This window comes from Rhizophagus irregularis, chromosome 6 (assembly GCF_026210795.1).
Source record: "Rhizophagus irregularis chromosome 6, complete sequence".
Lineage (NCBI taxonomy): Eukaryota > Fungi > Glomeromycota > Glomeromycetes > Glomerales > Glomeraceae > Rhizophagus > Rhizophagus irregularis.
This window is the reverse complement of record NC_089434.1, coordinates 4,704,015-4,718,155: the sequence shown is the minus strand read 5'-3', so window position 1 is coordinate 4,718,155 and position 14,141 is coordinate 4,704,015. Positions and strand designations below refer to the sequence as shown.

Sequence of the window (14,141 nt, the reverse complement as noted above, 5' to 3'; positions counted from 1 at the left end):
TTTTTACTTAACTGGCCGGCCCTTGTAATGGATTAATCTTGCACTTTATTTTTTCATCGCTCGCATATTTCACATGCCATACAGAAGTCCACAATGCGTGTGCGAAAAAATATATTATTCAGAACTGGACGTGATGCTTGTGTACATTTGATAGATTTCATTTACGGATTTCATTTGCAGATATCGTTGATATCATTTACGGATATAGAAGCTCATCTCATTTGCGGATATGATAGAAACTCCATTGTAGTAATCAAACTGTGAAGCAATTTTAATGAATGAGAAGACGGCGGGCTTGTAAAACTGTAGTGTTGATATTGCCGTATCAGAAGGTTCATTTGTCCGTTCTTACCAAAAACATTTTTTGATTTGTAACCTTTATGAAACGAATTGCATTCAGATAATCAGCTTGAGAGCACTGAAATTTAATATAAAAAAGCCATGTAAACACTATGTTTCTCCCAGCTCGCCAAAGCTGATTAAATTTAATACAAATTAAATATGATCTGTACCGAACCAAGTTTTGATACTGTAGCTAGGTTTAATGAATTGCCCAATCTTTGGGACGCTGATGAAGCAAAAAACGAACAAGTTACTGAAGAGACCTTTAAAACTTTAGGACACCTCTTCGTAGCCTACCATGTAGAACGTATTTTTGGCCTTACCCTTTTGCATAACCACTTCTCTCTTGAAGAAGGTGAAATTTTACTCGAAACCGGTTCTTTGTTTGACTCTCAACAAGAAATCGTTAGCCAACCAGTTAAGGTTGACAAATTGGCTTCGCCAGCTCAAGGATTCAATTGGAGAATCATTAATAATTCTTATGTCCCCTATGAATTTCGGCCTAAAAACAAAGATTTGGTAATAGCTACTATTGTAAACTCATAATATCTTATTTAGTCTCTAATATGTTTATTATACCTAAAGAAAATAGAATTCTCTTCTCCCGATATTCAATCGTTCCTTGAAGAATTTTCACAAAAGTTAAATGAACTTGATTTAACACGTATCTTCGGCATATGCACTATTAATGAAGAAGATTTTATAAAACCTGGCATCGAATATACTAATGGAAGAAAAAATATAACAATTCCTTTAGCTGATTCGACGGATATCTTTGATAAGGTTATCGAAGCACTATGGATTTTTAAGAGTGATTCTAATGAGAAAATCATTCAACGGGGTTGTCAACGGGTTTGTTCTAAATCATGTGGCATTCGCGGTAGAAATCATGCTAAACTCCATTCACCTTCTCATTCTAAAACTTAAACTCCATAAACCTACTTAAATAAAGCGAGTTTGGCCGAATCAATATAGTTTACTTTATATTGTCAACGAATTTTTATTTTTGTAATTCGTGCAAACAGCAATTTGTGAAAATAAAGTTTGGGTTTTTAACTATATGCAGTGTGTGGTGTGTAACCATTCATATAAATATGTGCATGATTCTGAATTAACGAAGTTGTTGCCCCAAGATACTATAGGTTGAGCATAGGCCTATCATGTGAGATCGATCACCTGAAATGCGCAGTACGATATCGCCATTGAAATTAAGTTATAATTAACCATTAGATCCTGCTTCTATTGGTTGGAAGTAAGAAGAGTTTTCACATTATCATATGATTAGCCGGCTGTATTATTTTTTGGACAGATTTTCCTGATGATGTAATAAGAACCGATCATAAAGAAAATTAATTTTTATGCTAATCGCTTATTTATAAAATGATTATTACATATAATGCGATCATCTCGTGATTTATAGAGCTCCTGGAACTCTCCCAGAGATCTCATGTGATACGATTTACAGTACAAACTGATTTAGCCGGCGCTGTGCATATGCATGTAAATATAAAATTAGCTTAGCCCGAGATATGACCCTATATAAATCCTGATATGCTTGTAATCAAATAAAAATGAATCTGATATTTTATTATAATATAGTTGTTATAAACTGTTATAAATCACTATAAATCAATAAAAAACAGTGAAATTGCTAAAATCACTAAAATCACTATAAAATCGTTATAATCTTTTTATTTTTTATTTTTTATTAGCGATTAAATTTGTAACGAACAATACAAATATACAAAATTTTATAATAATAGTTGCAGGTACCTGATTCTAAACTAACAAATACTAACCAACTAGTTTCTATATAAGTTTTAACCTGGATTTGAGACCTACTATAGTAACATACACTTAAGACGTTCTATTAACCTCGCTCTAAAAACCTGACTCCTAGGATAAAATTAATTTTTTATTTCATCTCCTTAATACCTCTGAACTCCGTTCAACTACTATCCTCCCTAAAAACTAGTACAGACACAATGTAAACATAAAGTTTTGACCAGTCATACTATAAATAAAAAATAAATAAATAAATAAAATTATTTTTGTGTAAAAAAATTAGATTTCAAAAATTAGCCCATATGATATCTAATACTTGATATTGTATCAATACTAGCTTCTTACATATGTAGTATACCTGATGCTACTAAATACAATACAACTTCTGTCTTGAATTGGTTAATGAATTTGTTATGCAAACTAGCAATTATATAGTATAGAGCAACAATTGATTTTTTAGCTTCCTGTCTATTATATTCTGATTAGTTTTTAGGAATAATAGCATTAACCATTGAAGGAAATAATCCTTTTAATTCAGGATTAGCATTTTTAATCGTAAGTTGAAATTGTATCAAATTCAATTCTAAATCAGCAGATTTTTGATATTATTTGTTGAAATATATTGTTAATATTTTGATATTTAATATGAAAGTGAGATTTCTATATGTAATATATAAAAATGATTAATAACAGTTACTGGAAATGTTATATGCAGATATTTTTATATTAAAATTATTTTGTGTAATATTAAGCAAATCATATTATTTTATTTTATAATTAAATGCAATATATTATATTTATATAAGTTAAAAAATTAATAGATTATCATGTATTTTACCATAAAATACTGAATTTAAGAACCTTTTTTTACAGTCATGTGATCGCTAAAATTGGTAGTGATGCTTAATTTCGGTTTTGATAATCTGATCAAATTTTTTTGAAGTTTTCCCCTATTTTTTTTTAAAAAAAAAATTTTCATGTTCATGCTAAAAACAAAACACTTTTATAAAAAATGACTCAAAAAAAAGTAGGAGTAAAGTAACGAACCTCTTATTCACTTGAAGAAAAATTGATAATAGTTAAGTATGCTCAAGAAAATGGAAGAAATATTGTGGTAAAATATTTTAGTTTAAACGTTCTAATGATAGAAAAATGGATAAAACAGAGTGATAAATGGGAGGAAGAAAATAAAAAGAAAAAACACATTAGAACTCCAGAAAGAAAAGCTTTTTACCCTAAAGCAGAGAAAATTTTATACGGTGGGTGATAGCATAAGACATCCACTTTTTATTTGAAGGGCCAAATTTTATTTTTGTATATAATATATCATATGACTAGTATATTAATCACATGACCTTATATTTCAACCAATCATGATTAAGTATTTGTCATATATATACAGTATTATATATGAAGTCAAAATTAAAGCTTAAAAGTAGAAATATTTCAACTTAGGAAGGTCAAAAGTCGAAATTAAAGTCGAAATGGTTGAAATTACATCATAGTCATGTGATTTTTATAATTATAATTTAATATAAAATTTTAAACGTGAATATCTCTGTCAATATTGATGCTACAGATATGAAATATATATCATTGGAATCCTCTCGATGAGCTTAATCCAACCGCGTAAAGATCATAAAAATCGAATTACTGGATGCGGAGTTCATTAACTTTGAATTTTAATATTATTGTTTACTATAAAAATTATAAAATTATTTAATACCAAATTTTAAACGTGAATAACTCCGTCAATATTGATGCTACAAATATGAAATACATATCATTGGAATCCTCTCAATGAGCTGAATCCAACCGTGTAAAGATCATAAAAATCGAATTACTGGATGCGGAGTTCGTTAACTTTGAATTTTAATATTATTGTTTACTATAAAATCATATGACTATGACGTAATTTTGACCATTTCGACTTTTGGAGGGGCTCAAGTCAAAATCATTTCAACCATTTCGACTATTTCAGAGGTCAAAATTAACTAATTTCAGTTTCATGTATATACAGTATATATAATTCTGGCTAAATTTATAATGCGGGCCAAAATCAAATTGGATATACATGTAATTTTGGCTAAAATATTATAATGCAGACTAAGGCCAAATTGAAATCAGATATATAAAATTCCATATTTTTAAAAGCTTATAACTTTTGATACAATAATCTGATTTTAATTATCTTAATATAGTTAAATAGAATTTGTCAAGAAGTATTAATTAGCGTTAAGTTTTTTTTAAAAATAATTTCTCAATATTTTTTTATTAGTAATTAAAGATCACCAATTTTATTGGATGTCATCCACTATACAACTGGATTATTGAACAACGAAAAAAAGGGTTTGCTGTTAATTTTACTTCTGTTAGATTACAGATGTGTAAAATTCTTAAAGAATCTTCAATTCAAACATTATATTCACCAACAGGAGAGTATGAATTTCAAGGAAATCTTACTTGGATTAATCGTTTTATGAAAAAATATAACTTATCATTAAGAAGAAGAACTAAATTTCTCAAAAATTACCAGAAGATACAGAACAAAAATTGGAAGAATTTAGAAGATTTGTCATAAGATTGAGAACAAAATACAATTTTGATTTAAATAGCATTTACAATATGGATAAAACTCCTGTTTGGTTTGATATGGCAGGTAATATAACTGTCAATAATAAGGGAGATAAAACAGTACATATTCGTACTACTGGAAATGATAAAAATCATTTTACTGTAGGTTTAACTTGTTTAGCTGGTAAGAAGCTTTTATTTTTATTTTCTTTTTTTATAATACATTTATTTAACTAATCTATTATTATTATTTTTTATAGATGAAATAAAATATCCACCTATTTGTATTTTCAAAGGCAAACAACTCCCTTGTGGTGAAGTTATTCTAAAAGGTGTTATTTGCTGATTTCAGGATAATGGTTGAATGATATCTGATTTAATGAAAAATTATATAGATTTTTTGTTTAAATTTCGGATGTCTGAAAATTTGTCAAAAGAGCCAGCTATGATGGTATATGATTCATTTCGTGACCATTTGGAGGAAAGTGTTAAAACTAAATTTAAACAACACAATTTTCAATTAGCTGTTATTCCTGCAGGTTTGACTAGTATATATCAACCACTTAATGTATCAATTAATAAACCATTTAAAGATAATTTATGAAAGGAATGGCATGAGTGGATGTGTAAAGCTAGTGCTGGCTTAACTACAGGTAATTTGAAAAGAGTAAAGATCAGTGATGTATGCAGCTGGATTAAACGTTTATGGGATGCTATTTCTGACCAAATTATTTTTAATTCATTTAAAAAATGTGCTATTTCAAATTTGTTAGATGGGTCAGAAGATGATATGGTTTATGAAAAAATTGACAAATTAATTGAAGAGTATGAAAAAGAAAATTTAGAGGAATTAGATGATAATGATGAAATTGTTGATAATTAAATAATGTAATTTTTGGTATTAAAAATTGAATAAAAATTATAAAAAAAAAATAAAATTTTTTCACATATATTATTAATTTGAATTTTTATATTGGAGTACTTAAATTTGGAGATGCTTAATTTTAGTTTATGCAAATATTGCGGCAAAGTGATATATAGAAGTGCTTAAATTTGATAGATGCTTAAATTCAGTATTTTACGGTATTATAATTCACTTACTTATAATAAAGATCACTATAGAAAATTGGCCCTTTACTAATAATTTTTACTTTACTTTTTTCTTAAATTCTATTGGTTAATTAGTTAAAAAGAAAAAAAAAACATAATAATGTAACATAAAATTTTCTTTTATAGTAGAATTTGCAAAAAATTTTAATATTTTATATATAATTTTTACTTTAGGTCTAGGGGTGACTTATCTTATAAGTAAGTGAAGTTCTATTTTATTAATTTTTATTTTTTTTTTCAATTTTTAATAGTAATATTTTTTTTATAACGTACCAAAAATTTATTTTAAAAACACATTTTTTTCAAGATCCTTTTCAAAATATAAAGAAATATGTAATTTTAAAAGTGAGGATATATGTAATTTTATGAGTAAAAAAAGTTTATAATAGTGATTATTCAGGCAGTTTTTGTGCAAAATGTAAAAAAATCAAAAATTGCAGTATTTTAAAAATATATAAAGATTTAGAGTGCAATTTTAACATTTTAGTTTTAAGTATATTACCCTTGTAAATTAAGTGATTGTTGTTCAGCAAGGTGAAAACTACCTGAAACTCAAATTTTGTAAGTTTATTAAGATTCGATCTGCCTATGATCAACAGAAAATTACTATATAAATTCAGGAGAAATTTTATTGCAAAAAATAAACTAAATAGGTAAAATTTTGCCAATCAAAATCATCACAAATCATGTTGTGGTACCAAGTCATGTGATGAAACTTAAAAATGCCAAGAAAAATATTGAGAAAAATATTTTCACATAGAAACTCACAATAAACGCTAAAATCTGACACCTACCGTGTCTTAAATATTCATTATTCAGTAAAAATTGCTTCATGCATAAAAATTACTCAAATATTATTGTCAAAGGGATGGTTTTTTGGCTAAAAATAAGCGTAACTAACGTACAAATAGAAAAGATCTAAAAATGAAAAATTCAACCTAAAATAACCTATCTGCTATATAAATCCTTCTAAAAGCCATTATTACCTATTGTTCTGGTAATTGTATGTTATTTTTTTTTATATTATTGTTACAACACTTTCAAAAAGCTAATAATATTTTGCAAACTAATGCTAAGAATTTGTGTGATGCATTCAAATTGAAAACTAGATAAGAATACATATACCAAAACTTCCACTATTTGAAATTAATTTACAGGTTACTCCTTATGAAAATAGAAAGAGATCATAGTAACATGTGAACTAAAAGCAAGAGAAAATATTAGAATTATATAAAACAAGTAGTTTTAAACATATAAAATACATAAGAATATAATTTTAAGTGTTCATATATGTTAAAATAACGTAATATACGACTTGAAATTCTCGCATATATATATATACATACCTGTCAAATCTGACGTTGCCTCAAAGTAAAGTTTTGAACAAATAAATAAATTTCTCAATTTTTTTTTATTTTTTTTATCTTTGACATTTAAGAAATCATCATATGAATTTTGGTGCCACAGCATGATGATCTGTGGTTTTTATAGCCCATAAAATTTAGCCAATTTTGGCATTTTTATAATAACCTCGCCTGAATTTATATAGTAATTTTCTGTCATTCGTAGGCAGACCGGCTCTTAATAATACTGCCATAACTACTTTAATTTTTATAATTAAATTAACTTTAAATTTCATTCAGCAATTTTAAAGCATAATTTTGGCACTTTAGCTTTAATTGCTGATTTGTCTAAGAACGGCACTGCGTTACTAATAAAATTCAGGATTAAATTTGCCAATTTTGTGCTAGAACATAATCTTCAGAAAAGGATATTTTCATAGACGATATATTAACTATAAATAAAAATCATATGATATACTGAAAAAATACTTGAAAAAAAAAGAATTTGCAAAAAAAAATTATACATTCATTCATATGCAAAATAATGAGTTTACTATGTACGCGCGTCAGATTTATATTTTAAAATGTAAGAAATTTCAATATTTTATTTTACTATATTATGTTATTTACATTACAAACATATATTTTTTGGCTTTCTAAGCTTTTTTTAAAGACTTTTTTTTAAATATTTTTCTTTATAGAACTAGTAAAAAATTGAAGGGTACTTTTATTTGTGAAATGGGTGAAATGGATGAAAGTTTATCCCATGCGTGAGATGTAAAAAACGGGTTTTTTATTATTGTTAATATCCCTGAATTTTATTAGTAACGCAGTGCCGATTTTAGACGGATTGGCAATTAAGTAAATCGACTTTGTAAATTAAGTGAAAAATGTTTAGCAATGTTAAAACTACATGTAATTTAATTTTTAAATTTTTTTGCATCTGATCAACAACTTCAGAGCATAATTTTAGCACTTTAGATTTAAGTAAATTGACTTTATAAATTAAGGGATAATTAGGGTGCTATCAGATATTACCTAATATTTTAGGGGAGGGGGTAACTAAAGATCTTAGGTTACATACAATACTATATAAGAAATTATATATATAACATATCTTACCTAGAGGAGGGGGTAAGCTCTTATATTAAAGTGATATTAAGTAATATTTGACAGTGCCTTTATTCAGCATAGTCAAATCTACTCACATATCAATTATTATGAATTTTTGATTAATTCTTATAGCGCAATTAGTATTTATATTTTATACACCTGATCTGTAATTTCAGAAGTAATTTTGGTATTTCAGTATTAAATAAATCACTTTTGTAAATTAAGTGAAAAGTGTTCAGCATAGTTGATCTACTTATATCTTAAATTACATGAAATTTTAACTAATACTCATGACGCAATTGTCATTATTTGTAATAGTACTAATTTTTGATCTTTTATTAAATACATTAACTTTAAATAAAAATTCAAATTGAATAATAAAGAATATGTGAATATTTTTTTAATGAAATTGTAAAAGTGTTCATAAATTAAAAATTTTTTTTAATTAAACTGATTATATTGTATAAATATGATGTTATATATAATCTAAATTTTTTCATTTTAACTAAATTTAAGCCAACATTATGAATCTGGCCAGAATTAACAAAATTTTGGCCAGAATTATGAATTATTGATTTGTTCCGATTTGGCTAACTTTAATTATATACATATATTGTATACTTAAAGAGGATAATGTACCACAAAATTTTTTTTACCAACCTTAGTGAAAAAAATTTGCCTTCTTTTTTTGTGACATTTCCAGTAACTGATAATTAATCCCGTAGCAAGTTATTTAAAACAAGTAATAAAACCTGTTTATAAGTAAAACACGTAAGTACACGTGTACACGTAAAGCACATTTTGGGATCTAGCCAATCACAGTGTTTCAAAACATTTAAATTGTGGCCAAATAGGGGGAAATTCCGTTATGCTCTTCTCGCTTTCCCTACTCTTTTTATTTTTGTTCCAGCGCGTTTCAATTCGTCTTCAATAAAGCAATAAAAGTTGTGTCGGTCTGTTCTCTGTTGTCTCTGTTGTATGTTATAAAATTTTTGGCGCTTAGGCAGTATAACGTATGTAATTGACTTTTTAAGTAAAAATAAAAATAAATAAATAACATTCCTTCCCTTTTCCCTTTCTTCCCCATTCACTTCCTTTCGTCCCTTACTTTCCCTTATCCTTTTCCCCTTTCTCCTTTCCCTCCTATAGCTCCGAAACCTTTGTCTATTCAAATTTTTTTACTTTTTTTAACAATAAATAAAAGCGGTGGATAATATTTATTATTTGAATCTTTCATTTTTATTTTATTGTTTTTCAAAAGAAAAATTTAATAACTCTTCTGCTTTTACATAAAATATAGTATTTCGACATGAACAACATCAACGTGATTTCAGGCAGCGTAAGTGGACGCAGATGCAGGAGTGGTCGAAGCAGAGTAAGAAAAATATTATTAAGAAGCGGTCGATATTACTATCGTGCTGAAAAGAACATAGTTTCTACGGGACAACCAGCCGTAATTCCGGGCCGCGTAAGGCAGGGCGTGAGTGGGAAGTATCCGTTTTTATTTTAAATACATACATCAGTAAAACAATATGTCATATTTATCGCATACGGGAATTCCCTTGGAATCACCGGAAGCGACATATTTTTATTATCCGAAATTGTTGATTATCGAGGCACAAAATAGAAATTCCTCTTTTGGATGTGAAATTTTTTTTTATTATATATAATTCTTTAAAAAAAAGAAGTTGATAGAAAATATTTATATAATCATTGAATAAAGTATATTGTTAAATTTATGCGAACCTACGCCAACGGAATGATTTTTTTTTTGTTGATCTACCGATGTTCCCATCACGTGACAATGGCGAACTCTACGATACTTTTATTAATGATAATTTTTTGTTACACAAAAAATAAAAATCGTAACTCCTGAAATATAATCATAATTAAATACCATAGTTAGAAGATTGTTTATACTAACCAGTAAATTATCAGGATAAATATATATATATAAGTTATCTTTATTTTAAATAAATCAACTAACAGCTATTTAGCTGTAAGATCGAAAGCTAACAGTTAATTACTAAGTAAAATTTTTATCCATTTCAGTAAGTGGTGTTTGCTATTTTGCTGTAAGAACGAAGATCGTGTCCAATAAAGTATTCTGAAATAAGACTTTTAACATTCTTTTGTTTAGTTTGAACGAAATTGAAATTTAAGTGGAACTAATGATTTCGTTTGTCTATTATTTTAATTCGGAAAAAAAATATTGAAAATAAAATAAGTAAATTTAATACTATCTAGTATTTAAAAAAAAAATTTGAAAAAATGCACTATTAATTTAAATAAATTTCAGTACTGAATATAATAATAATTGGCGACGGAAAGAAATGAAAGGACTTAAATTTAAATTCTTTTAAATTCAGAAATTCAACTTTAGCTCATAGTTTAAATATAAATCTGTGATCGATTGATCGACACAATCTGTCACCCACGTATTAAACTAAACATTCATGTCACTTGCCTCTAATTTTCGATCGCCAACCATCTTTTGAGCTTGTATGAAGACGACATTGAGCGAATGCGTTTGTCTCGTCTTCGGAACAACCAGCCGATTCCAGACAGCGTAAGCCCGGGAAGTGGACGCAGAAACGGGAAGGGACAAAGACGTCGCCTACTCCAGACATAGCGGATATGCTTATACCACTTTGCCGATCATTTGCCGATCACTTAATTCCGGGTTTTAAAACTTGTTGAAAAGCCACAAATATTTTTAAAATAATGTGGCAAAAAAATAATGGAAATCCAAGTTAAAGCATTAAATTATTATATAAATTTAAGAGTAAATTTATTCATCGCACGTGCGATGCATCGCCACTTTCCTTTTTTGTAAATTATTTATGTTGATCAACCTGCTTATACATCGCCACCCCCTTAAAATGGCAATGATAAACATAAAAATTTGCATCGCACGTGCGATAAATAAATTATTTCTAAATTTAATTATGTGATTATTAGCAAAATTTTTTAATATTGTTATTACATTATTCGTATGTGATGATTCAGTCATTTTTCCCAACTATAAGTCAAAAATTGATCTGCGAAGATGAATATTTATCTGCGAAACTTAAAACTTTGTACAAAGATTCTTTATGTTATATATAATATATAGCAAAAATAATGTAGTGATCTGATCCATAATTCCATAATGCAAGTTTCTTACTAGTAAGATATTTAGTATATAATTTCACAAAATGAATAAATAAATGTCAAATAAATTAGTGCCACAAAATTAAGTAAATACCACAATATAATTAGTAAATTTTATTAGTTTTATTAGTTTTTTAAAAGAATCTACAAATTATAAATAATTAATTTTATGCAAAGATTATGTCAATTTATATAAATATTTATCTGGTTTAATAAAAATAATAATAAAAGTTAAAAAGTTGCTACTAATAAAGTTACTCAATAACAACCCAACTTTAATAAAATTAATATACAATAAATTGAAACTAAATTTATATTATTTGTAAATTTGTGCATATATTATTATGTAAAATTTCAACAACAGCAATTATATATGTGACATAACTGAATAAATGATCCAAATGGTTATCAAAATTGTGATAAAATAGGGATGTCCGCTATGCCTGCTACGCCTGAGAAAGAGACGAAGTTACGCTCATGATCAAGAAAAGCGTTATATTTATCATCAGCAGAATCATCATCTACTCCTTCAACACCTCGGCATCATTGTTCTTCAATAAATAATAGTAATGCATCGATTGCCAGGTCTTTCAAAAAAATCATCACCACAATTTTAATAATCCTTTTACACAACAATAATGTTTCTTTGATTCACAGTTTACGCTTAATCTCTACCGAGAAATATTATTAGATCTTTTAATAGTATGCGTTATTTACTTTTCAATTCAATTTCTATTGAATGCACTCTTGACCGCAACTGAAAACTAACCTACAAATCGCCAACTCGTTTTACGAGATGGCCAATATTATTATCAACCATAACAAGTAATACCAAATTATGTAACACCGACATCGACATTAAAATCACACACAACAAATCCATCACCATACGTACTTCTTCACGTTCCTCCTCTCCCTTTGGATCTCCAATTCTTTGGTGCCAATCTTTTAGATATTCTAAATTAAAAGATCCTAGCATTTGAGTTCTATATTCAAGAAACTACCAGATCCGTTTTTAGGAATGACTAATACTTTTCTACAAGCATAATCCAAATGAATTTCTGGGGATGCCCCATGGGTCTTAATTCACATGTCCTGGCAAATAATGATTCGGTTCAAGGCCTCGACAATAAATACTAGCTTCATAGCTTCCTTTCCAATGGATCTTCTGTTAGAACTGTCGATTCTAGTTCAGTATAAGGAGATTCTCAACGCAGGGATATCTTTTCAGTACATCCTTTCTGCAACTCAACTAAAGTCTTTTCACTTGCCTTTTCGAAAATATCTACCGAATTACTTACGGGATCAGATTATGTGTCAGAATATTATTTCTCAGAATGTTATTATTGGTATAGTTTGAGGGAAATCAATTTTACTATTTGTTATTTAATCGTCAGAGAGAAAATTTTTCAACACTATTGCTATATATCGCTCTACGATTATGAGAGATTCATGATATGGCGGATGATCATCCTGTTAGACAGTAGCGTATGAAAATTGCTAATATCACTACTATGATTGTTGTTAAAGTAGTGCTGGCAATACACAAAGAAAACCTGTCTTCTGATGATATTATTGATGCAAACCCCTCATTAGATTGTATTAATTTAGGAAATAATACTTCAAATATCTGTTAGAGAAAATGGAGAGGAAAATGATTTCTCACGGCTTTAGTTACAACATAGATTTGATCGAAATGATGGTCTAAACCACAAACACACAGTGACACAGCATATGGATTCACTTTAGTTGTATGATTCTAAGTTGCTGTTGCGCATACCAGAATCAGATATGGCTTTGTCCTTATGAAACCATCGACGGTATAATTTCTGATGAATATAAGAGGGCACTCTTCTTAATTACAAGATCGCCGCAATCTCTGCGCTCGAAAGGTTACCAGATGAGCATGTGCTACTCGGCACTCCACATTTGGTGTGATTTCTGGGTTGAAATTAGACGCTCGAATAAGACGAACTAAACCAATCAATCGATGCGTTCTGCTACAGCAATAATTATGGGTACAATTATTTATGAAGCGCCTGTTATTAAAGAGGTCACTCAAAAAGAATCGTCACCCGGTAAACATATCATTAATCTTGAAGACATTTCATTGACCTCCATGAATCGCAGCAGCACCAACGCCGGACAATCGTTAAATCTTCGCTCAAGTGGCTGTCCAGAGAAATTCGTCCCTATAAAAAAAAATTTTTCAGGAAAATTATCACGTGTCTGAGTTTCTTCGGAATAAAGAGTTTTTTCCAGAATTTCTTTTATAGGGTAATAGTGGGTATCCTCCTCCTCCTCGTCATTATTATTGTCACCATCACCACCATCTTATCATTATCATCACCATCATCATTACCATCATCATTATTATCCCCATCATAATTATCATTATCGTTATTATTATCACCATCATCATAATTATAATTACCACCATTATTTTCATCAAAATATAAACACAAGGACTGCAGGAACCCAACTTTCCATTGACTTTTGGCATAAAAAACAAGTAACATTATCTGGGGAATTCATTGACGGCAAATCTTAGTAATTTATATGAAGGCAATATCCCTATAAAAAATTTTTCGGAAAAGTGATCACATGTCTGAGTTTCTTCGAAAGAAAAACTAAAAAAAAAAGATAGTTTTTCCAGAATTTTTTTATAGGGTATAGGTTTTCTGATTTGATCGGTAAAAATTGGCTATTACTTTATATAGT

The 14,141-nt window shown here is 28.2% G+C and overlaps 4 protein-coding genes across 4 annotated transcripts; 3 read left to right on the top strand and 1 right to left on the bottom strand.

Moving 5' to 3' along the window:
* Positions 1 to 501: 501 nt before the first annotated feature.
* Positions 502 to 1,269, top strand: OCT59_026696 (uncharacterized protein; the record flags this gene model as incomplete). Its single annotated transcript, XM_025323461.2, has 2 exons — positions 502 to 861; positions 928 to 1,269. 2 exons carry the CDS (start codon positions 502 to 504, stop codon positions 1,267 to 1,269), a joined length of 702 nt encoding a protein of 233 aa, XP_025180518.1.
* A 3,241-nt stretch (positions 1,270 to 4,510) lies between these two features.
* OCT59_026695 (uncharacterized protein) lies at positions 4,511 to 5,584 on the top strand (the record flags this gene model as incomplete). The annotated part of the gene is made up of 5 exons (XM_066143359.1): positions 4,511 to 4,601; positions 4,664 to 4,885; positions 4,962 to 5,033; positions 5,097 to 5,240; positions 5,334 to 5,584. The coding sequence occupies 5 exons, from the start codon at positions 4,511 to 4,513 to the stop codon at positions 5,582 to 5,584; spliced, it is 780 nt and encodes a 259-aa protein (XP_065992885.1).
* A 6,010-nt stretch (positions 5,585 to 11,594) lies between these two features.
* OCT59_026693 (uncharacterized protein) lies at positions 11,595 to 13,897 on the bottom strand. The gene has a single exon (XM_066143358.1). The coding sequence runs from the start codon at positions 12,397 to 12,399 to the stop codon at positions 12,190 to 12,192; it is 210 nt and encodes a 69-aa protein (XP_065992883.1). The 5' UTR covers positions 12,400 to 13,897; the 3' UTR covers positions 11,595 to 12,189.
* OCT59_026694 (uncharacterized protein) lies at positions 13,411 to 13,653 on the top strand (the record flags this gene model as incomplete). Its single annotated transcript, XM_066143357.1, has 1 exon — positions 13,411 to 13,653. The coding sequence occupies one exon, from the start codon at positions 13,411 to 13,413 to the stop codon at positions 13,651 to 13,653; it is 243 nt and encodes an 80-aa protein (XP_065992884.1).
* Positions 13,898 to 14,141: the final 244 nt, after the last annotated feature.

What these genes read in the sequence shown, in the direction of transcription:
- OCT59_026693 (XM_066143358.1), bottom strand. Translation starts at nt 12,399, where the DNA reads ATGCTAGGATCTTTTAATTTAGAATATCTAAAAGATTGGCACCAAAGA.